The following is a 26,069-nucleotide window of genomic DNA, read 5'->3' as shown; positions in this document are numbered from 1 at the left end:
AATACAAATAAATGTGTGTTTTGTCTTGAAATTTGTCAACACAGAGAGACTGTGGCCCGAGGTCCTAACAGTAAGCTGGTCCGAAAGACGCCCGGAGCCCAATCACAAAAGCGTGCAACACTTACTAAAAATCTGGAGGCAAAGCAAGTAGTAAAGCATGAGGCCCACAGTTTCACAGAACCACCAATAATACAGAGAGAAGGCGCCACGTTTCGGTGGAGGCGCGGTACACGTGTCAAGACGGTACTCGTCGTACAGAAAGAATCCAACGGTGGAGATGAAAGCTGGCTCCCTCCAGCTGTGGGCTGTCGCCTGTCGGCTTGTGAGTTGTTCTTGGGAAGCGCAGAAGAAAGTGATGGGAGAAAGAAGGCAACAATTTTTCTTTGTTTCTTTCTTTTTACAGAAAAAAACAAGACAAGAAAAGAGAAATAAGAAAATACTCCCTCCGTGCTGCAAGATTAGTTCATCACGAAAAGATATGCAATTTTTTAATTAAAAAATGAAGTACTTTCCTGTGTGTATAATTTTTAAATCTTTTTGAAGGATTGTAATTTTGGTATTCTAAAAATTGATGGAGAAGCTTCAAAACTGACCTGTGTTAATTGATACACAAACGACGTCGTTTCGGAGCTCCTCCATCAATTTTTGGAGTGCTAAAATTAATTTCCTTTCCTGAAACCAAATTATGCGAGAAAGTACTACTTTGTTTTTAAGAATCTAGGGAACATATTTTTTTACCGTACTATTTATACTAATATTTTAGATTTTTTTACATATATATCATTGGTATATGCTAGTACAGTTAAGATAATTTTTGAACACCCAACTAAAACTTTCCTGAGCCGTCACTGAAATCAAAGAACTCATTTTTTTTTTTTTTAATACTACACCCTGCCTAGCTACCGCCTACATAACGGGGAAAACCGCAGAGTGCTACATGCACATTCCCACGGAGACGCGTTTAGTTGGCGGTCACATAATGCAGCTGGATCACAAAGCTGGTTTTATCAAAGCAAATTATCTCTCTGTGTTCCATAATTTTGAAGCTTCCATGCAAGCTCCATCCCTCCGAAATAGCTAGCTAGCTGTTTATCAAAGCTGGTTTGCACTTTTCCATAGCTAGCTAGCTGTATATACAATACCTACAGTATGTGTATATAATAAATATAGAGTTTAGTACATTAATTACACGTGCATACCAATATTGTCTCCTACCAAACCAAAGTTTATGTTTGAATGTATTAGTAATAAAGTTGAGATCACATCAATGATTAATTTTGTGTTTTTGGTCATGGAAAGCGCGTACTATACTGTTAATCCTTAACATTAATGGCCGGAGGTGATCAATCCTGTGTGTGAAAATAAATACTCATGACTAAGGGCAAGTTTACCAGCGTAGGTAAACTCCTGAAACAAGCTATTTTACATATCTAAAAGGAGAAAACCATCCATTTTGCTGCGGTTGTTAGCTTCTTTTACCTCATTACTATTCACAATGTACTCTATATTTTATTGTTTCCTCCCCCCCCTCTCTCTCTCAACTGTATTTTTGTGGAAAGAGAAAAGAAAAAGAAAAAGAAAAAATAGTATTTTAATAGATGGGTAGGTAAAATAGATAGTGTTGGTGTAGTTGTGAAAGAAAAAGTTGATAGCTAAAATAGAATTGGGGACTGTTCACGGGATAGTTTACCTTTACACTGGTAAACTTGCTCTAAGAGCATCCGCAATGGGAATAATCAAAATCAATAACCAAAATGTGTCACGTCAGCATTTAATTATCTATTTAATTTATAATCAAACTTAACAATCTTTACCTCCACATTGGTTATTTTTGTATCCCTATAAAAAAAAAACCCCACAATACGCAATGCACCTATGTCCAATAGCAAACGAGCTCCAATCACACACCCGACCACACCAAATTATTCGTCTCGATGAGACGATTCTAATGTGGGGTATTTTTAAGTTATTGAGTTTTGAGTTTAGTTATTGGGTTTGGTTATTGAGTTTTGGTTATTGGTAAAAGTTGTTAAGTTTGGTTATGGAATGAGTGGAATTTGGTTATTTCACTACAAGAAAATCGTTCTATAGCAACGGTTGAAAGCGTTGCCAAAAAACTCAAAAACCGTTGGTAGAGACCCGTTTAGGCTATACCCATGGTCGGAGAACCGTCGGCCAAACCGTTGCAATATATCCGTTGCTGTAGAGATATAGCAACGGTTTTGACGAGCGTTAGAACAGATTTTTTTTTACCAACAGTTTCATTAACCGTTGCTACAGGCAATTTTTATTTTTCTAAAAACCAACTATTGTGCGACGTAAGCCTCCACGTGGCAATGACGTGGCAGCCACATGTCACCTGCGTGGCGCCCTCGTAGTGGGCGAAATATTCTTGCTCCTCCTGAGAATCGAACCTCCGACCTCGTGTGTGCGCGCGCGTGTGCGAACCAACTGTGCTAGCCCATAACTTGTGAAAAATCATACACCTTTTAATATTTATACTATACTAACCGGATTTTTTTAATCCTTTTTTTTTAATCCGGTTTCTACTAACGGATAATGAAAACCGATGCTATAGTCTAGTTTATAGTAACGGTTATTGGAAACCGTCGCTATAGTCCAGTTTTTAGTAACGGTTAATGAAAACCGTTGCTATAGTGTTGTAATCTACTAACGGTCACATAAAAACCGTTGCTATAGTCCCTTTTCTAGTATCGTTTTGTAAACCGTTACTATACACCATCTATACCGACGGTTTTTTCAACCGTTGCGAAAAAAACCGTTGGGAGATCCTGAATTTCTTGTAGTGTTTGCTAAAAGACTTGTAACTTTACTTATTACAATGTAAAGTGTTTTTTTAATATTATTGTTAAATTTACTTATCCATAAAAATTTGATTATTACAATAGAGATGCTCTAACGTACGTCAAACCTTGAGTACCTCCTCCGCGACAACACCGGCCTCCATTCATTCCCGGCCCCGTCTGTGTACCATCTAACAGATTCCCCCTTGCATGCATACGTACGTAATGGTCTAGTTTTAGACCGTTTGTGGCTCACTTCGACCCATGACAGGCTAGGGATCGAAACTTTTTAGACCGTAAGCCTCTCAGAGAAGTAGGTGCATTAATGTAAAAGAATTAACCGAAGCGGATATTGATAATTATATCAACCGTACGTTCACATTTTGTAAATAGGAAAAAAAAAAATTTTAATAACGACGAAATATCTGATTTCAAGACTTCCACCGTCCATTTTGTCTTTCAGCTTAACTCCTCTTTTTTTTTTTCCCGACAAATCTTCAACAACTATTGATCTTTTCTCCCTCTCTTAATATCCCAAGTATAGTCTAGTCCAACATGGCTCTCGATTTCATAAATTAATGGAAACTACTCCATTTTTTGTGAGATAAGATTCTCTAACACTGAAAATCTAATTCCATTCGTTATATACTCCTTGCGATATATACTAAATTATATCATGATTTTATTATCGAATGCAATAAAATATTTCTTCTCTCCTATTTAACACATACATTGTGTTGTACGATAGTTGTAAGAATCTACAAACACAATTTTCGGACACAACTGCATTTGTAATCATTCAACGTACATGCATGAACTCACATGTACCGAATGGCGCTGGACGCAATTGCGTTTACATTACGGTATTATACTATAACTTTAGTAAGTACTCCTAATAGAAACTGAGTGGATGTTTAGCTTTGTCATGAAACCCAGAATTAAACAAATAGTACAACACATGCATGTCATTGTCACGTAGTTTTCTTGGTTGGGACCCACCACTCTGTCCATGCAATTTTATTATAGCACCGGCAGCACCCTCGTCCTCCAAGTGGAGTTGAAGCAAGTTGGTTACCCCTCTAGAATACGAACTCGGGATGGTGTTGTGCGGGTGGTACACAATACCGTGTTGTGTACTAATTTGAATCGTTCGTTTGACAATTTAAGGATTAAAATCTCATCTTCATCACTTCAACATTCGAGCCGTTCATTATCAAAATGAGATCTGGATCGTTGAATTACCGAAAGCACCACCCACACAGCACCATATATGTAGCAATTATATTACTTACTGGTTCAATAAAAAAATGGACCCGTTTATATTTTCGGGACTAATAATAGTGAATGGAAATATACACTCATCATAGAATACAACCTCGTGGTGCAAAAATATTAGTACCAAAAGTTATCAACTATCACACTTATCTTCGATCATTGTATATGATTATAGAGACATAATTACATAAATGCATATAATATGTGCTCATATATATTCCAGAATGGACGAGAGATGGATGAGTTCAGACTACCCACTTACCTATGAAGAAGAAAACAATACTTTGTTCTTGACGAAAGCAAAACTTAATCCATTGACCTCTTATGAAGTAGTACCGGTATGACCAACTAGACCTCTTATATGAAGTAGTACCGGTATGACCAACTAGACCAGCCCTAGTTGGTAAATGATATGTAAGATTCCCGAACGTCAAGCAAGGCGTGCACATTCCAAGGACCATTCTGTTGAATGAGAAACCGAGTAGTCCACATGTAACGTTGAAGCCAAAAACATTGTTTTCGACTCATACCCAAAGAAAAGCTTAAGCCTTTTAAGGTCAAAAACCATCAAAAGTCCAAATAATTTTATGTAAATTTCTAAATGGGCTCACAAACTAAAGTAATTATTGTCCACATGCATTTCCTATTGCTATGAATAATTTGATCAAATATTATTATGATAAAAAAAGACCACTAATCCCAATTCATGAATGACTCTTGCAATGTGCCTGAAACTAGAAGCTTCTTTGTCTTTTGTCACGTACCCACCCTTTACCCCTATAGCAATGTGCACATAGGTTCTTAAAATAAAGGGTAGCTAGCTAGGGATCCTTTTGGGTGAGTTCTGTTTTGAACGTACCCATGCGAACCCAAAGGGACAAAAGAGAAAAGCAAACCACACTTGTCCTCTCTTTACATTTTAAAAAGGTGTAGCTTTAGGAAATGGAAAAGAAGAGGGTGCCATACCCCCACAATCATTCACTCCTTTGCCAACCCAATAATTGTTTGGTGTGTAAAATGTACACGGGATTGTGTGGCATCTGCCTCAGGGTCTGATCGTACAAATGATCTGAGACATTCAATTTAGTTAAATCATGTTTTAGAGAGTCTTTTTCAAAAATTCACATCATTCGGGTGTTTGGAATGGCCTTCAATCTTCATTCCTAAATTCGCAGGGATCAAAGTTAAGCGAATTAATCAAAGGAAGAAGTTTCTGCCAAAGACAGAGGCGAGGAAAGCCTAAACTGGAACTGACTCTTGCAGATATTCGAATGAGTTAATTTTGCAAAGACCTTTAAAATAGTACCTCAAACAAATTAAACGGCTTCAATCATTAGTGTGGGATCCCGAAATGAGTCCCACTCAATCTAGTGTACATTTTGCGTACACCAAATGTTGTACCCATTGTTAGGCTCCATTCCAAAACCCTCCAAATTAAACCACCCACTGAGCCTATTTTAAGGACAACTGTAAAGAGTTGCTAGATTGCATGTTTACTACATTAGGTTGTCCCATTCTTTTAGAAGAGGAAAAAAGTGAGTATGCTACATAATATCAACCAACATTAACACATAAACAAATGTTGGAAGGTATTAATAAGTACAAAAGTGTAAGCAAAAACTTGTACTAAATGGGGGTAGGGTACATGCTTTCACATGACTTCTGCTGCTCTGCACATAGTAGTATTAATTAAACCTTAAGCATCAAGTGGCTATTGATTTTGGCACTCCATTTTTTATCTTTTTCGTATTTGAAATTACAACAATATCCTTCTATGTATGCGAAAGTGGATGGATACTAACAAAATAAATGGTAATTTGGTAATAGGATAAAAACAAAAAATGGAGTGTCAATTATTAGAGTGCCAAAATCACTTTCCATAGTTTTATGGTCTTTGCACCTAAACCTCCACTAGGGATGTAGACAGGAAGGACAGTACCAAATTAGAATCTTGTCTTAATGTGTGACTATTGTGGCAGTGTAAAAAAGACACCAAAGATTATGTTTATTTTTTAGGAAGAAGAAACATATCTTCATTCATATACTAATGCATAACAGTTCTAGCCAATGCATGCGCACTACGAACCTCCCTCCTAGCCACTTTGATTACAGACACATAATCAAAACTATTAACAACATGAATAACATCAAGCAAAATAGGCCTAAACAGCACTTCTCCACATCTTCACCCTGAACTGGACCGTTGGAATCCACCACGCACCAGGCGGATTCGAGCGGTCCGGTTCATAAATTTAATAACGATGATGTTTACGAAATCAATTGCATTGCTTTGGTTGCAAAGTGTTTTGCAGTGGGTGAAGCAAGGATAGATTGCTAATGTAGAAATGGTAAATCAAACAAGGGAAATGGAAAACGTTGGAGTTTTGACACTATCTAATAAAATCTTTTCTTCTAGAGAGAGAGAGAGATTACACTTATATGATTCAAAGTTTTTTAATCATTTGGATATCGGCCCACAAAGAACTAGAACCACAACCTTATAAAGCTCACTCACCCAAACTTCCTAACGTAGAAAGCCCCGCAGGCCCATAAGAGGAAAGATCCTCACATGGCACGCTGGGCGTCTGGTGTTTTTTTCACAAGGCGTTAAACCAGCACCAAGGGTTTTTTGGGTACGCCACCAAGGGTTAGTTCAATTGTTCGGTGAGTTTGCTCCCCACAAAATTAACTAGGATTCGACTCTCAGAGTCTGGCTCCGAGAAAGCAATTTTTGGTTAATCCCCTAATCTCGGCGTGAGTAGCTTGGCATTGACCGAACCATGAAAGCAGTGGTGTAACCAAGAATATACATCAGTAGGGACATTATAAAAACAAAATCTCTAACGATAGCGAACTCCCGACGACATCCCACCGACCCATGACTTGATGGTTGTTGGTGATGCGGCGTGATTTTCGTGTTGGTTGTTACATCATGTTACAAAGGAGAGTTTTCAAATTTTGGAGTACTATTTCATTCACTCCTGCACCTGAACACTAGGTGAACATGTGCGTATTACTCACTATCTATACTTGGTGAAAATTACTAACTCTTCAATAAATTCACCGAATCTTTAACAAATAAGCTCCTTAAAATCAAACTACCAATTTCAAAAAAAAACAGGTGCGTATTAACCATGATTGCAGACATGGTTAAGTTAAAACATTAATCGCAAAAGGCCCGTTTAACCCGTCGACTCTGTTTCAACAAATCGAACGAGTTTTGAAAACGGTCCCGTCGACTCTGTTTCAACAAATCGAACGAGTTTTGAAAACGGAATTTCCAAGGAGTAACTAGTGATAAGGCTTCTCTTTTACCAAGATTATGTCCTGGAATGGAATCAATTCTTATCGCGAGGTTCCATTCCCCCTCCAAAATTAGATCTAGAGTACATTCTTACATATATGCTTGGGTGGGGGGTTTGTGAAGGACATTCATCATTCAACAAAACAAGATCCACAAACAATCGAGCCTCATTAGTCATGGCAACTGAACTTCTTCGACCCCAACTTTCCTTCCCGTGTAAAACTTTGATTCGGGCTATCATCCATACATACCCCAAAATACTAATGGGTGGGCTTGAAATATATCCAAAGGAGTGGCCCAGTGAGGTTCAAACTTTGATTGGGGCTATCATCCATACATACCCCAAAATACTAATGGGTGGGCTTGAAATATATCCAAAGGAGTGGCCCAGTGAGGTTCAAAATACCCTGCCTCCGAAGGATTTCTGGTCTTAAAATAAGAGCATCCATACCGCTAGCCCATTTTTTGCAATATTCCTTGCCATATCTCAAAAATGGCACAAGAAATTGCAAATTGGGTGCCACACCCACAATGCCAAAATTATCTCAAATTTGGCAAATACCAAATTTTTGGTCATATATGGCAAAATTGCCCTTTTTGAGATTTAGAAAGATTGAAAGATAGAAAACATGGGTTCAGAACACCTTTGCCTGTTCTTTTTTTTGTGCAAAACAACACTATTCATTGTCCAAAAATGAAAATGGGGCTAGTCATGGGTGTGGATGCTCTAAGATGACATAAAATAACTCTTGCCCCTCTCCCAGTGAAGCCCATATCCTATTATGTTCCATTAAAAAGAACCACCCATTTTGAGAACAGTCAACACCCAAGACATTCAAACTTGTGAGCAATTTCATCACTAACTATTGCTTTTAACAGAGTAGAGGACAATATCAAACGACCGAAGTCTAGCTAGTAAATTTCAGACATACTCCAATATTAAGACGCGACATTACATAATGAGATTTCTCTGTGACTCCAGTTTCCACAGATTCCCGGAAAAACAGGTCCCGGGCTGTCTTTTGGAACTATTCATGCATCAACCATATACTTATAAATAACGTTGTTCAAGGATGTAATAAAAGGGCCTTTACTCTTTAGTAACAGCACCCACCATTTCTATACTTTGGTACCTAGTGTCAGATGTAAATATGTACTAATAGATGTTCAAGCATCTGATATAGATCCAGGACACGGAAATATGAAAGCTGGCACTACAAAGGCCATACAACATATATTCATATTTCTTACCTAAGCAACGAAGGAAGTTTACTTTATTCTACGTGTTCAATTGGACATTTACACGGCACCTAGGCACTTTCTAAACCAAGTTTACCATATTAGAAAAAAAAGGAAAAAGTTTACCATATAAAGTGTATAACTAGGGTTCTTTATAATTTCCTCACTGTTTCCCAAGCATTGAGTGTTGGGCGTGAAAATTACCTCTCTCAGTAACTTTATGATGGTCCAACTCTTACGAAACAGGTTAATTTAAACGGATACTTATATATAGAAAAGCCAAAAACTACATATAACGTGGAAAGGGGAAAAGAAGAAAGCAAAAGGGAGGATATGACATGGGTACACAAGTCCAGGCAACAAAAAACAGTTTGATGACTCAAGGTGGGGTGGGGGAGGAGGAAATGAAAACAACATAATTGACAAGTGCTCATCGCGGATGGGGGAAACAGGATTTACATGTAAACTACACCAATCCCTTGGACAATGCAAATGTCCAACTTAGAGACCTGAGGCAAGTGGATGCAAAAATAGTAGCACCAGCTGCAGCAGCAAGAACAAAACTAACCGCGAATCTGATGGTAGATGCCAGGGTGAGGCAGCCGACGATTTTGAGGGAGTCCTCCCTGCAACAGCAGGAGCAGTTGCATTCGCCTTAGGTGCGCTTTGCTGTTCGGTTGTTGGCAATGGGTTTGGGGGGCTAGTTTTTGGAGGAGTCATCGGCATTCTTGAAGCATCACTAAGATCTTGACCTGACATAGACATTTAAAATTTGATAAGATTGGAAAGTTGATTTATCTGCTTCTAATGAACATGAAACAGCACTTCAAAAAAACTCTGGTCAGAAAATAAAGAAAGCTACGGCCTACGGGCTAGAGAAAGCAAATACAAAATGAACTGAAAGACAAAGAAAACTGATATGACTAAAGCAACATAAACAACGGAGGCAAGTTTTCCATTATCCATTGGCATGAAGTTTTAAGGTTTGGGTACAAGTTTCAAGCTTTGGTGCCTTGTGAATTCCACTAAATAACAATTCCCACTCAAAGTTGCATTTTAGTACCTATGTAGACTAAGCTAAGCTAGTGGAACCAAACAAACCATCTCCAAATCAGTACAGAGTAAATCAAGTGGAACCAGATAAACATTCAAGTTACCAACAATGTGGATCTCAAGATCTCCCCCATTATGTGCAAAAAGGATAAAAGCCACAAACATGTACAAGCCATGTTCGATCTGGGACATGTCACAAAACATATAGTAACTTTTTCAAAGGTCATGTACTCACAATTGGAACGTGACCAGCCCAGCTTCAGATTTTCCCTATCAAATACCATCCGATAACCAGTCATGAAGTTCTCTGCGCAAAGTGGCTTGAGAATTTATAAATTGAACCACCAAAGGATTTATCCAAGATAAAGATTAGCTAATCGGTAACGCTTACGTCCAATTGTTGCAATATCTTCATCCGTTGGCTGTATGGCTAAACAAAATCCCACAACCTCCTGCATCGAAGTTAAAAAATACAATCATTTCCTCTTCTTCTTTTGGCAAACTAACATTCAATCACTTCAGTTCGCCTTACCGACCAAAAGTTTGAATTATAAGTAGAAAATATCAATTAGTGCTGTGACCTCTCATAAACGAGTTATAAGTAAAAGGGTAAATTTCGTTAAGCCCCCCTCAAATATGACCTTTTTTTACTTTACCACCCTAATGTACAAAACATAATACTTAACAACCCCCTTCAACTATCTGAATCTAAAAATCAGTTAACGACGTCAATGGAAGATGTCAATTTACATATACACCCTCAAGCATTAATCTGCCATTCATTTTCTCCTCATAGGCAAAAACTGCATAGGCTTTCACCACTTTATCTTACAACTAACATAGCACAAAAGATTACCAGCATATCATCAATCCATTCCTCAGTAGTTTAGAACTTTAGATAGCACACCAAAACCCAATTCAAATCACTTGATATACTTGAATCGGTGCACAGTTGAGAATTGGGGGTTGCTGGAGAAATTTAAAAAGATGGCGGCGGCGTTTGTGCCCGACGGGTTGGCTCGGATAACGAGCAGTCGCCGGAGCTGGCCGACGACGGGCACTCGCCCAAGCTGCAGGACCACGAGTTTAAGGGAAGGGGATGTTGGACGTGTTCGAGAGGAACACCACACGGCGGTGGATGATGAGTAGGAGCAGAAGTGGGTGGCAATAGAGCGACTGCCGACATACGATTCCGAATGAGGAAAGGGATGTTGAAGCAGGTGATGAGCAATGGAAGGGTAATTTCAAATCCAACTCAGCCTTTGTAAGATTCCAACTCGGACTACGAATCAGAGGAGACTGAATCTGAAGACATCCAGAAACCCCTCACACGCTACACCAACAACCACCTAATCGACTTCGTCCTTGCCGTCACACTCGCCGACGCCGATCTCCTCGCACGCATCCACACCGCTGACACCACTCACATGTGCTAGTCACATGCTATTTGCCATCCAAAACCCTAACAGATTCCTAACAGAAGTTTGTGAGTGAAAATCAAGTAGCTTAAGAGGGTTAAGTGTCTAAATTTATACGTTGAGGGGGCAACTCGAAAACGGGCCATAGTTTAGGGAGTTTAATGAAATTTACCCCAAGTAAAAACCCAGTAAGAGTTGTCACTTTTAAATTTCAGCTTATGGTGAAAAAACATCAAATTTAAATATAATGCGTTCCAAAACCTGATTCTTAAGTTACAAATTTAAGATACCAACCTGATTGCCCTGGACGATGAAAACAGGATCATGGACCACAAAGCTGTTGTTAACTGCAAATTGAAGTGCCACAGGAGGAGTCTTGGGCATGCCTTGCGAACTGTTTAATCATAAGTGTTACGATCTTATCACATGTAACAAAAATACTGAAAAGAGGGGATCATCCAAAGCACTCTTAGTTCAGTTCAGTAGAACGTAGGTACTCTGAATCAGAAGCAAATTTACCTGGAATTATAGCAATACTCCCAAGGGTATCCTTCATAGCTAGTTCTAGAAGCATTTAATTGTCTGTCAAACTATTAAAAAAGCTTTGACATAAGACTGAAGACAATGTAAAATTCATGTCATGAAGTACAATGAAAACATAATATACCTCCTCAACAACCCCTTCATATGCTTCTTTTGGGAGAAATGTAAATGAGGCCCCACTATCAACCAGTGCTTGGAAGCTTGTCTTATCAAGACAAGAACTCCCAACACAACATGCCTTGACCCCCACGATGTAGGTTATACTGGACCAATAGAGGGCCGAAATATAAGACAACGCAATTATGAACATTGTGACAAATGCGATACTAACGGTTAAAAATGACTGGAAATGTCATAATAGCGAAGAAAGTATCTAAAAACAGCCTGAAAGTACATACTATTTTCCGCCTGAAGGCAGGAACGGAGTAGAATGTTGACCAGCTGGTCCCTGGTCCCCAAAAAATAATCTCCCAGAATCATCATCGTCAAAACACAAAGAGAAAGAGTTCCGCACCAATCCTGATTTTGCAAGAACACTCGGAACAGAAACCTTGCCTAGTCCAAGACCCATAAGACCATCTGGAGCAACTCCATCTAAGTAACCGCCACTCTGCTTCCTTCCACATCTGAAATCAAAAAATAGCCGGCGAAAATAAACATCAAAAATGGTAATTACTGAGGAAAGCCAATGTGAGTAATCTTTAGCATATAAAATACGTAAATATGATGTGGTACAAATGCATGAATCAAGCAGACCCGATGATGACTGGAGCTTGCACAGAAATATTGGACGTATCACCGCTTCCAGCAAGATGCAATGTATCCTCCACCAGAAATCCGGAACTGGATGTATCTTCTGAGAAGTAGTTAACTGTGTAAGGGCATGGCTGCTTAGGACTCTGGCAATTTGGACCCAGTTGACATAACTGGTCACCGCAAGATAGATGCTTGCTAGTGGTTGATCCAGATGGGTCATATTCATTTAAATCCCTATCCTGCATAATAGATGCCCCAAATACCAGGGAGCACCTGCCAATCAATCATTGGAAATAAGCGCTAAACCTGTTACCACATCTTAACAGAGACTCTGCAAATCCTTTATCACATATGCCTGAAGAATACTTTTAAATATATTTGCCCAAACTAATCACCCTGAACCAGGAAACACTCACTAATCATAATCACATATGAAGGAAAGACCAACTACCAAGTCCTAGTAGACTAGCTGCATGCAATATCAATTGATGGACGGATCTAATTTGCGTATACACGATTACTTAAAAGCGAGAGAGAGAGAGAGAGAGAAAACATTTCTCTCAGAAGTATTTTACAAGAGTGCACAAGGTTCAAAGTTGAAAGCTCGTGAGTAGCACACTAGTACGCTTTTTTAGTCTGAATTTGAAATTCATCTATACCTGCTTCTTGCCTTGGACAAGTGTTTTGACAGAAAATTTGAGGATATCATTTCATGGTTGGTGAATACTATTTCAGGTGGCTACATTGAGGTTAAATACAAATTTAGTCAACATGTAATTCCAGCCAACCAAAGAGAAAATTCTCTTCAAAATACCAGTCACGTGCTAGTTAGCTGCCACCATCAAATTACGTTCAAACAGTCTTGGTATTTTCAACATAACTTTGACTCGTAAATCATAAATCAGATAGATGTGAAATTTACAGCATGTGTAAGAAGACTATAAGCTCTAAAACTGTCTGGAGAGCAATTTTTTTATTTGTGGGGGGTGAATTTATATAAGCATCTGTAAGTATGAAACCAAAGGGGATTAAGAGGAACACGACCAAGCAATTGAGCAATTGCTCGGCCGCGATCCAATTGCCGGAAGACAACCAACCGAGAACAAGTTTTCAGACGACCAACCGATGGACGAGAGGGTGGCCCCGTAAATAAAGAGCAAGAGGACTACTTGTAGGGCCCGTAGAAGTGAAGGGCCGAGGATGCGACCTCGGCGCCTCACAACTCAAATCCAAGCCGAGAGGAAGCCCTCAGCACCAAGTGTTCTAAAAGTCAGCCACCTAGGAACTAGGCCCCCCCAACACCTAGATTGTAGGGTCTAGGCGGTAATTAGGTGTTTTTTTACATTAGTCGGCAATTAGTCGCCGACTAATCGGCTAGGTGGCAATTAATTGGTGGGGTATATCTTGTAATTTTGAAAATATTTTCCATAACATGTATAATAGTAAAAAGTACATGGTGCTAAGTGTTATTTTAACAAAATATATACTCCGTATATGATATATACATAACAAAGCCATAAATTAGCTAACAAAAAATACACACATACTATATAACAATATATATATATATATATATATATGAGAATTTAGTTGTTACTTTAGTCTTAATTCATCACTTTTTGATCTTACGTCATTTCTTCTTCAAACTTTGGGAGACATGGGAAATATTTTCAAAAAACTGGAAAAACTGGAAAACCAACTAATCTCTAGGCGTCCCTCTTCTGCCAGAGTAGCACCTAGAAATTTCATTACATTGCAGTAATCTATGTTTCCAACAGTACCAAGGAAAGATCATACCACCTCCCAGTCCGAGAAGGACATCTCAGACGGAATAACAGAGAAAGGGTAGCACACTGGCAGTTACCAAGAGGAATTATGTGCGCCTCTGAAATGATCACTGTAAGTCACATCAACCGATCCAAAAGGAGCTGAAATGACAGGCAGTCGCATTGGCAAACCTGAGCCACGCAAAAATATCTAAAAAAAAAGGACAGTGTGATGACCCTTGATTATGGTTAACAAAGAGGTAACTAGCTTGAGGGTGGTTATCCCATTCACCTATAAATAGGAGAAAAAAGACGGAATAAGGAATCAGAAGGAAAAACATACACTCTCTATAAGCATTACCCTTTCCCGCTTTCTCTTTTCTACATTCAAGTGTTCTCAAACAAGTGAGTTTTGTCTTGAGATTTTCCTTTGAGGGGAAACAAATTTGACCGTTGGAGGGCATTCCGGTCAAACCCCACCGACCAAAGTGTCATAGAGGGAGAAGAGTAATTAGTGGATAATCGCATCTTCCAAACCAGCATTACAGTAAATCCCATCATTAGTGAAGCTATAAAAATCTAATCGAATTCTTTACAGGTTAAAACTTAGTAAGTTGACCCAAGATGGCCAGTCAAAAAGTTGACCAAAATGTGAACTTCGAGAACTTTACGTAACAAGATTCAAGTGCTGCCACCTAATTTTAATTACTTTAATTGGACATGGGAGCAAGTCATAGCACAGGAGCTCTCTTTTAATGTTTCAAAGCAAGGAAGGTCCACCCACTTTAAGTTGGATCCCGATAGAGCAAGCAATCAAAGGAAAGTTGAATAAGATTAGAATGCATTAGGATAGGAGAGCTACCATGCCGAGATCTGACATTTTTGCACAGAACAGACATTCACCATATTGGACTCGGTCAAAAGACTCAAAACTAGATGCATTGGAAAACCGGTTAAGAAGGCAAAAACTTTAGGGTTCACAGAGACTTCCGAATCCCGGAGTTTCAAGGGTCAAAATAGGTAGTTGGTAAGGGCTGGAAAAACTGTGATTCTGGTTCCTCGACTTCCTCTGCAGGAGGAGTTTTGTAAGCGGGCAAAAGATAGTACAAGATCTAGAGGCATCTAGCACATACCAAGGGAAAAGGAGATGCAAAGCAACACGGTGCGAGGAAGAGGATTTCAGCGTTCAGACTGCTTATTAGCACAATGATTATGAGGTTTTATTTGACAACCATGCTGTGCTAATTTTCTATTTAGGGCTAGAGGTGAAGCCTAGACTTTGTTCGCTTTGGTTTTCTAGAACCACCCCCTCTCTCTCAGCACAGTCCCCAACAAGTTCTCTCTCCAATTATTCATCTCATTTCTATATCTATCTCTCCTCACTCATTACACCAAAAACCTCCCTCAAAACCTAAACCAAACAAAGTACTATACCTGGTTTGGTTTGAGCTTTGAGGGAGGTTTTGGGGGTTAATAGTGGAGAGAAATAGATAGAGAAATGAAAGTAATAATTGGAAAGATTCGAAAGAAAACTTATTGGGAACCGTGCGTAGAGAGGGGTTGGCTCTAGAGACCCAAAGCAAACACTGTCCTAGTGTTTCTATTATGTCTTGTGTGCATATCAATGAGGTATTTTGTGGATTTAGGGTCGAATGGCTAAGGAAACAATTTAAAACATTCTATGCTGGTAAGTTTCTTATACCATGATATGATTTGTTGATATAATGATTAATGACTGCATGAGTTCTAGGATCCGTTACTTCTTCATAAAAATGGCAATTCTACATAAATTTTTACCATTTCCCATATATCAACCACCTCATACTCATCGAAGAAACTGTTCCGTGAGAGGGAACGCACAATAGGCAATCATTTTGACACCCCAACTCTCACACACAAACACAAAAAAAGTCACTTGTAAAAACTAGCCCAACAAATTAAAAATGCATTACGAAATTTAGCATTTAGCAAGGCCAGAAACTCAAGTTCAAAAAGATTGTGGGCTGGCTATAGTCTCTACCATATCAAGCTTCCCAATTTCTTCCAACAATGTGTTACTAATCACTGCCACTCATCTATGGTTTAATTGGGCTTCAAGCGTAAATTTTGATGTCTCCAATTAGAATATTTTTCCGAGGTAAGAAAAATGTTTAATGACCCGTAACCCTAGCAACTTGCCCCTCCTTCCAAAGGCTAGAAAAGAGCACAGTTTCCCCACTCCATTTCTCAATACCGAGAGACTCAACCATTGGCTATATAACGATATTAGTTTATTCAATTACTAGTGACACCTCATTAACCAAAAGGCGTAACAGTTCAATTGAAAATGGGCTTCCAGAAGCATGACATAAGTAGCTTTTACTTTTTCAAATCACCAACAACGAAAATTTGAACGGAAAGAAATGCAAGGAAGAAAGGTCCGCCAAAACAAATGAAACGGGAAAATTATATCTCTGCTTCTCACACACCATTCCAATTTCTACAACTCAAAAACGAAAGAAGCCCCTAAAAGAGGTGGATACTGACACCTGAAAAAAAATGAGTTTAAATTCAATCCCACATTCCTCTCATGTTATCAAGTCATTCCAATTCGTTTTCACTACAGCTTCAAATTTGCAACAATACAATTGTACCAAGTTTATGGTTTTCATTTTGACTAAACACTCCCCTTTCTACAATCCACACTCCCTTTTTTGTCTTTATCCACATGAATTACAATATTGCCCTTTTTCAATACACTTTTTCACACATCCAAGAGCAACATTGTAAATTCATGTGGATAAACAAAAAATAGAGTGTGGATTGTAGAAAGCGGAGTGTGAAAATCATTTCCCAGAACATATTAGAAAAACAAATTGCAGAATACATGGGAATGTTATTCTTTACTCTTACCATATATTCTTATCTATATAGTTCCTTTCCAGAAGTTTGTATCTGCCTTATTATCTTAAGTGCTTCCATATTGTGGTTGAACCCAATAAGATGTACAAGATCGACTAGCATCTATAAGCACAGGACCACAGGTACCCCAAAAAAATGGTCGTACAACTACTGGGCAGTGGCACGGCTCTGTTACGACAAAATGAATACTGTTATGCCAAAAACATATCAAGCATGCTCTCATTTTCTGAGTACCGCATCGGCATGTGATGGGTGCTTCTATGGGTACGGCTCCAGTACGCCGGAATTTTTCCTTTCTATCATCCATCATATGAATTAATAGATACTTGCTAATTGGTATTAATAGCTAATACTTTTTTTTCCTCCAACCCCAAGTTCTTATTTTCTGTAGTTTGTTCATTAGATATCTCTATATTAGCAAAATGACTAATTTCAAGTACCCAAGCACACGTGAAACAAAACGAGCGCAGGATATTATATTCTGGTTTCATAAGGGGGGGTGGGCCTTCCATGAAGAAGATTATGATGCTTCTTGGAGTTACGTTGTGCGGGGGGGGGGGGGGGGGGGGGGGAAGAGAGAGAGAGAGAGAGAGAGAGAACTTAGATACCTCCTAGGTGTCACACAACGGGGGAATAAATATTTGAGGGATCACCAAATTTAGCAAGCGGAGGAATAACCAAATTCAATTGAACACATGAGTTCTAGCATAGGAATCTGTATGAGAAGTGGAATTTGCAGAGCTCCTTTATTGTACAGTTTACGGGCTTACAAAACTGCTTTGCAACAAGTTTCCGAAGTAAAGTGGCACATTAGTTACAAGTTACAACAATTTTCCCTTAGGTGAAAGCACGTACTTACTGGAACTAATTCTCCTACCTGAAGTGATACATGAAGTAGCAACAAGTAAATGAATGTTGGTCCCTATACAAAATTGAAACCCTAAATACATCTAGTGACACAAAAAAGGAAAAGGATAACTGAAAAAAACAAACTGCTACAAAAAGTTACAAAATATTGGGAAGGCTATGTAAAAAAAGTTAGAAAAGGCTGGCATACCAGACTGCTATAGTAACTGGCAGATAGGGGGGCACATTGAATACAGTTACATGGAACCCAGAGTAAGTCACTCCCAGCATCCAATGCGACAAGAAAAGAAACACTTGGCGTCCCTATATCAATCCAGGAGTAATGCAACCTGTGCAAAGCATATACAAAACTCAAAGTAAGATGCACAGTTCCACAGAATATATAGAAAGTTATAAACAACTTGGTCTTTAAAGTTCCAAAAATGACAGTGAGCGAGAAAACTAATTCATCAAACTTTCCTATGAGCTCTAATATCACACGTGTCTGACAATTAGGGAACTTAAATATCCTGCTCATGAAGGCAATTACTTAAATGGCCAACTGCTATATTTACGAATGTTATTCAGAAAAACCATCATGTAGTTCCTTCCGAACGACCAGCTCTCACCAAATGTGTAACATCGGAGGTCTACAAAACGTAGAACCAAAATATTCAGATACATATATTCGACCCTGACCAACTATAAAATCAAAATTTGCACTGGTAGCTAGCATGAAAGAAATGATAACCCTACGGGGTTGGCCCGGTGGTCAAGGCCTGGGACCTCAGGGTTTGCTCACTCCCAAGTTCTCGGTTAAAAACCTCTCAAGTGTAATCAACTCCTTTGGGGCTAGTCCATACGGAGCTTTGCTCCAGCATTACTTGGGCTCCCCGCAAATGGACTATAGGATTGGCCCCCAGTGTTAGTCGAGGTGTGCGTAAGCTGGCCCATACACAAAAAAAACTGAAAGAAACAATGGGATCTTATTTAATTTGCCATAATAGGACAGAATGGTGAAACAAGACGTGCATACATAAACTAAAATAGTCGGAATACCACTAGATTGAATTGAGTCGACACAGCGTACATACTAATTAATGCTCCTCCTCTTTTGGCTGAATCTAGATTTGACACGGAGGAGATTCGATCCCTAACTACCGGCAAGGTTAAGAGAACAACCCAGAGTGGGGTGCTATTATGCCAATGGCTATTAGGTCACATGTTAGCGAGCAGTCATCCTTGTTTCCTTAAAAAAGATCATTACTCAAAAAGGACACACTATTATCTACTTATGTTTTCTCATTCATTCAGTTGATATTTCGTGTAAAATATTAACCCAAGATTTAGTGCAAATTACATCATATCAACTGCAAGAACCATTCTCTTGCTGAAGGAATGTAATCTTTCTTCCTTTTACAGTTTTACCATAATTTGTAGGGCTGCAACAAAAATCAAAGAACCGCTGAACCGGTCCGAAGTCCGAACCAAACCAAACCATACATTTTGGTCTGGATCCGTGGATTAATGGTCTAGACACGGTTTGAAAATTTTGAGAATCGTGGTATATGGTTCTGTCCATGGATTTTGCTCATACATATTTATACATATGATATGGGTATACATTTATTTATACTCACAAGATACATTAAACATATATACTTAGTACATCTTATTTTTATTTTCAAAACTTGAAAACTTTGAGGAGTTTAGTGGGAGCATATGCCGATTAGAATCGAAACAGAGCTTTACCTAAAAACACAAACAACAGTGGCATTAATTGAGATCTATCTACAAGATTAGTGAGCCATGAAAAACAAGCAATTTGACTCTAAGATATTATCAGATTTTAGCATTTGGTTTGGCGTCCCATGCCAAAATGTCATCGACCCACATATTCTCAAGTTTTGGCTCAAAGCTCCATATGATTAGCGAGCAAGGAAAAACAAGCAATTGACTGTTAATTGAGAGCCAACAGAAGTAGGCATAAAACCGGAACCGAACCGTGGTTTACGGATTGGTCCGGTTTGGTCCGGACACAGTTCTCAATTTCTAAGAACCGTGAACAACAGTTCAGTCCTCGAATTCCTATGAAACTGCACGGATTCAAACACAGAAACATGGAGCCAACAATATCCACTCATGATCTCATGCCTTCCGACATGTTTAACCATTCCACCAAGTTGACTTTTTTTATCTAGAAGTAAGTTGACTTCTTATCAGAACAAGCCAAACATTTATACCCATACTTTGAGCTTCCATAATTAAACTTATATAGACTTTTCCAACTCTCATATGCATTTAGTCAACACCACTAAAATATTTCAGAAGAGCCTCCAAGTGCTGAATGTCAAAGTTCCCATAGAATTTATATTGCCAACAAATAGCGCTAATTCCGGCTACAATAATTTAGGAAATTTTAAACAGTAACATCACCATTGCAACGGTTGAAGACTCAAAGCTAAACTTCCAACACAAATGATAAATCCACAAAAAAAAGTTAAGTGCCACTTAAAAGAGCAAGGGTTTAAATATCAGCCATATTGTATAGGCCCATACGCAGCGGTTTTTGAGCCCTCCATTATTATTACACCCCGACAGATACCAGTAAGATAAAAAAAAAAAAGAAAAAAATATATTCACATGCGTATCTGCCTGTTACTGTTATGTTTCCGTCATTTTCCAATTAAGATACTCAACTGTCACGGGTTATTTCAGCGCTTTGAATTCCATTTTCTTTGTCGAAAATGATTCTTAAAATTTCACAATCGCAACAACAGATTCTCGTTACGTCTCTCGAAACCGTCACACCACGACCATTACCCTGTCGATACAGTCACTTTAAAACCATGGGAAAGAGAGACAAATTCACTAGCGGACATGTAACGGGCTTTGAGCCTTTCCGATACCATTACAACCTGATATAATGGTGAGATGGAAAATTGCATGCGCATACGGGCTTTGAGCCTTCCGATTTTATTTTTTTTTGATAAGCGCCTTCCGAAATTATTACAACCTAATATACCGGTGAGATGGGAAATTGCATGCGTATCACAGGTTCCCGTTTATGTATCGCTCATTACCGATCACAATCCTTACTGATACGAGTTATTTAGACACTTCGAAATTATTTTTTTTCAAAAACTAATTTTTAAAATTTCACGACTAAGACAACCGATTCCGTAACCCCGAGACGTACTCCCGCTACTGTTACCATTACACCGCGCCCGTTACGGTTACGAGTCCCGATACGGTTATCTAAAACCCCTGATGGAAAGAGAGAGAAACTCACCATCCAAAATCGTTACCCAACGACATCGTTTGGCTACCTTCGGAGGGGAACAGTAGCTGGTACTTAGAGTCTACCCTCATCTTCTGCCTCTCCAAGTCACTGCTCGCTAGCAGCCGGTAGTACTCCAAGCTCCTCCGCTCCGGCCACGGAGCGGACGACGCCATTCCTTTCCTGGAAACCCTAAGGGCCTTCACTTCGTCGGAGAACCTGTGGACGAGCCTCGAGGAGAACGTCGCGGCCGCCGCGACGCATTCCGTCAGCAGGAACGCCGCCGCGAGAACCCCAAGGAGTCTCCGAGGCGACATTGCGGAGAGGAGTAGAAATCTAGGGTTGTTTGAAGTGGAGAGAAGGTTGCAGAGAGAGATCTGTGTTCGTAGGGCAGAAAGAGAGAGATTAGGGTGACGGAAGGAAAGAGAGAGAGAGAGAGACGGGTGGAAAGAGTATGACGGTGAGGTGTAAACTTGAGAGAGAGAGAGAGACGGGTGGAGAGAGAGTGTGAAGGCGAAGTGCGGAGTTGTCCGCAGGATTGGAAAGAGTGTGTTTGTAAAAATGGGCGCTATTAACCCAATTTTGGAACACAATACTAGTAAATAAAAATGAGTTGAAAACCGATGGATGTGTGTGAGTCTATGTACATCGAAATGAGTCAAAAGCTGGTGGATGGGTGTGAGTCTATATATATCGAACGATTTTGTTGAAAATAAACACAATTGTGGAGTAATTTTTTGATAATTTCATTCATCGTAGTTGTACAATATATATAGTACAAACATTAACAAGGAAAGAATACAAGATTACATGGAAATATTCTACACTTATGGCATAAAATAAGATTACACAATTAAGGATATTGACCAAATCAAATATTGACTAAATCATATCCTTAATTCTAGCACTCCCCCTCAAGTTGGAGCATGTATATCGCACATGCCTAACTTGTCTAAAGAGTGACTAAAAACACTGCTGGCAACAGCTTTGGTAAGGACATCGGCTAGTTGGTCTGCAGACTTCACAAACGGGAAAGCAATGATTCCGGCTTCAAGTTTTTCTTTAATGAAGTGCCTATCAATTTCCATATGCTTCGTCCGATCGTGTTGGACTGGATTATGAGCAATCTCTATAGCAGAAGTGTTGTCACAATACAGCTTCATTGTCTCCTGAGAGTGAATACCCAAATCCTTAAGCAAGTTCCTCAACCATAGTAACTCACATACTCCAAAAGCCATGCCTCTATATTCAGCTTCTGCACTTGACCTTGCTACCACCTGTTGTTTTTTACTCCTCCAAGTCACAAGGTTGCCCCCTACAAAAGTAAAGTATCCTGATGTAGATTTTCTGTCGTCAGATGAACCAGCCCAATCTGCATCAGTGTAACCTTCTACCTTCAAGTGATTATTCTTGCTGAACAATAACCCTTTACCCGGAGCAGACTTTAAATATCGCAATATGCGTTCCACAGCATCCATGTGAGGTTTACGAGGATCATGCATAAACTGGCTTACTACGCATACTGAATAAGCAATATCTGGCCTAGTATGGGACAAGTAAATTAATTTTTCCACAAGTCTCTGGTATCTTGCTTTATCAGTAGAAGTTGCATGTAAACAATTAAACAACTTGTGATTTTGTTCAATAGGGGTATTTGCATGCTTACATCCAAGCATACCTGTTTCAGTTAACAAGTCAAGAACGTATTTTCGTTGAGACAAGAAAATACCATTCTTTGAGCGGGCTACCTCGATTCCGAGAAAGTATTTTAAATCTCCAAGTTGTTTCATTTCAAACTCTAAGGCCAAGTGTCGTTGTAAGCTCTCAATTTCTTCTTGATCATCTCCTGTCACCACCATGTCATCAACATATATAATCAAAGTAGTAATTTTACCCATTCGATGCTTTAAAAACAACGTATGGTCTGAGTTGCTTTGTTTATATCCGAAGCTCTTCATAGACTTGGTAAATCTACCGAACCAAGCTCTTGGAGACTGTTTTAACCCATACAACGCCTTTTTAAGTTTGCATACCATTGTAATATCTGAGTATTTTTCCACACCTGGAGGGGGATCCATATACACTTCCTCTGTAAGATCTCCATGTAAAAAAGCATTTTTTACATCAAACTGAAGAAGTGGCCAATCTCGGTTCACCGCCAAAGACAGGAGCACTCTAACTGTATTAAGTTTGGCAACAGGTGCAAAAGTTTCCTGATAGTCAACCCCATAAGATTGCGTATATCCTTTCGCAACCAATCGAGCTTTATACCTCTCAATTGTCCCATCTGCTTTATGCTTGACCGCAAAGACCCATCTACATCCCACGGTCTTTTTTCCTTTCGGTAAAGTCACAAGCTCCCAAATATCATTTTTCTCAAGCGCTGTCATTTCTTCTGCCATGGCTTGAGTCCATCTATCATCTGCTAGAGCCTCCTGCATTTTACTAGGAATAGGAACAGATGATAACTGTAGCACATAAGACGCATATGACTTGGACAGTTTTTGACAAGACACATAATTACTAATGGGGTATCTAACGTTGGATTTAGGATCAGGCTCATATTTAACAGGTGGTACACCACGATTAGAACGAGGCGGAAGACGATATTGAGACACTTGAGTTTCAGAAAAAAGATCATCACTACCAGTGGAGTTAGGGTTAGTGGATACCTCTGGAGGAATCTCAGAAGAAGACTGGCTCAGTGGTTGTGTTGAATTGTTGGGAGGCATTGTACTATCATGAAGAGCATTATCTTCAGTATGAGACGTCTCTGGTTCAACAACCGATAACTCTTCCATTTCATCTGAAAATTCACCCTGTCCTGAAGAATCTCCGGACGAAGAAATATTTTCTGAGGTAAAAAATGCTTCCAGTTCTGCATAATTTATCACTTCGTCTGAATTCTCCCCTGGAAATGGTAAATTAGGAATTGGCGCCCTGTAAAAAAGTTCGGTCTCGTGGAAAGTAATATCCATGGAAACATAAAGCCTTCGAGTTTTTGGATCAAAACACTTGTAGCCTTTTTTATTGTTTCCATATCCCACAAAAACACACTTCAAAGCACGAGATTCAAGCTTAGTCCGTTGGCGAGGATGCAAATGAACATAAACCACACACCCAAAAATTCGTGGAGCCAAAAGTACTACCGGTGGGAGAGTGCAATGGTCAGAAAGGGCATCCAATGGTCTTCGAAAATTAAGAACACTGGATGGCGTACGGTTCATTAAATAGACTGCCGAATTCAAAGCTTCACCCCACAAGTAAATAGGAACATGACCCCCAATTAAAAGAGACCGAGTAATTTCCAATAAATGTCGATTTTTTCGCTCTGCGACACCATTTTGTTGAGGAGAATCTGTGCAAGATGTTTGGTGAATAATCCCTTCAGAGTGCATAAATTCCATCAATTCTTTCTTTTCGTACTCACCACCATTATCAGAACGAAAGACTTTTATTGGAACACCAAACTGAGTAGTTATCATTTGATGGAACATGCGAAAAATTGAACATGCGAAAAATTGAACAAACATCACTCTTGTATTTCATTTGATAAACCCAAGTCATGCGAGTGCAATCATCAACAAAAGTTATAAACCACCTCATCCCATTAAGAGTAGAAATTGGGGCCGGTCCCCAAACATCTGAATGAACTAATGAAAAAGGTAAATCTGTTTTATGATCACTCAAATGAAATTTAGTACGATGGCTTTTTGCTTTCACACAAGTTTCGCAAACAAAATCTGAAAGATTACATCCATGAAACAAGGATGGAAATAATTTCCTAAGATAGCCAAAGGAAGGATGTCCCAATCTCCTATGCTATAACCAAATTTTCTCCTTTTTTTTATTCATCGAATCTCCATTTACCACAAGAGCGTGCCCTTTTTTATCGGATTGTTGGAATCCATCTTCAAGATAGTACAATCCGCCCATTTGTCTACCACTGCCAATCTTCTCCCGAGTATGGATGTTCTGAAAGACACAGTGAGTAGGAAAAAATAGAGCAACACAATCATGAGATTTGGCTAATTGATTCACAGAGAGAATATTACAATTTAACGACGGCACAAATAAGACATCATGGATTTTTAACGTGGAAGATAATGGAACTGTACCAACTCCAAGAACCGGAGATGATACATCATTAGCAGTGGTGATAGTGGCTTTGGAACATTTAGGAGATAAATGACTAAACTTATAACGATCACAAGTCATATGGTCTGTTGCGCCAGAGTCAATTATCCAATTACTATTTCCAGTAAAAGACATACCAGACTTAGCAGTGAATGCAAGGGTTGTGGCTAGATTTGCTTTTGGATCAGAGTTCGCCTCCTTATAACCCCAACGTTTTCTCCCACGGATTTTATTTCGGGCATTCAAAGACCACTCCACATAATTGGTACCGTCCAGCCGTTCCGGAGTGATGAGAGAGGATGTTTCCTGCATATGGAGACCAGACACAATAGTCGAAGATTCGTTCTTCTTTGATGATTTAGCACCACTTACTTCAGCCATGACGGCACTAGAAGAAAATTTTGCAGCGGAATGATATGAACAGAAACACCAACAATTGTGAATACAGGACCTACTTCAATTCCTAGAGTTTAAGAAAAGGAGATTGAAGGTGGTTTTGATACCATGAAAATAAACACAATTGTGGAGTAATTTTCTGATAATTCTATTCATCGTAGTTGTACAATATATATAGTACAAACATTAACAAGGAAAGAATACAAGATTACATGAAAATATTCTACACTTATGGCATAAAATAAGATTACACAATTAAGGATATTGACCAAATCAAATATTGACTAAATTATATCCTTAATTCTAGCATTTGTATAGACTTGTGTTTAGAGTTTCTGTTAAACGAACACG

General features: G+C 39.1%; 1 protein-coding gene across 1 annotated transcript; it reads right to left on the bottom strand.

Annotated features, from left to right (window-relative positions):
* Nucleotides 1-8,869: 8,869 nt before the first annotated feature.
* Nucleotides 8,870-21,760, bottom strand: LOC131302435 (aspartic proteinase-like protein 1). Its single transcript, XM_058329093.1, has 10 exons — nt 21,198-21,760; nt 18,117-18,255; nt 12,393-12,631; nt 12,035-12,262; nt 11,761-11,899; nt 11,613-11,683; nt 11,388-11,487; nt 10,067-10,127; nt 9,911-9,982; nt 8,870-9,374 (listed from the first exon to the last, which is right to left on the bottom strand). The coding sequence occupies exons 1-10, from the start codon at nt 21,500-21,502 to the stop codon at nt 9,124-9,126; spliced, it is 1,605 nt and encodes a 534-aa protein (XP_058185076.1). The 5' UTR covers nt 21,503-21,760; the 3' UTR covers nt 8,870-9,123.
* Between the last annotated feature and the right edge of the window lie 4,309 nt (nt 21,761-26,069).

Source organism: Rhododendron vialii, chromosome 10a, assembly GCF_030253575.1.
Source record: "Rhododendron vialii isolate Sample 1 chromosome 10a, ASM3025357v1".
NCBI classification, from domain to species: domain Eukaryota; kingdom Viridiplantae; phylum Streptophyta; class Magnoliopsida; order Ericales; family Ericaceae; genus Rhododendron; species Rhododendron vialii.
The sequence above is the reverse complement of the archived record's forward strand: the minus strand, read 5'-3'. Positions and strand labels throughout refer to the sequence as shown.

Coding starts and splice junctions, on each gene's coding strand:
- LOC131302435 (XM_058329093.1), bottom strand. CDS start 21,502: ATGTCGCCTCGGAGACTCCTTGGGGTTCTCGCGGCGGCGTTCCTGCTG. Junction 18,256..21,197: donor TTGGGTAACGATTTTGGATG/GTGAGTTTCTCT, acceptor TGCTTTGCACAG/GTTGCATTACTCCTGGATTG. Junction 9,983..10,066: donor AGATATTGCAACAATTGGAC/GTAAGCGTTACC, acceptor CACTTTGCGCAG/AGAACTTCATGACTGGTTAT.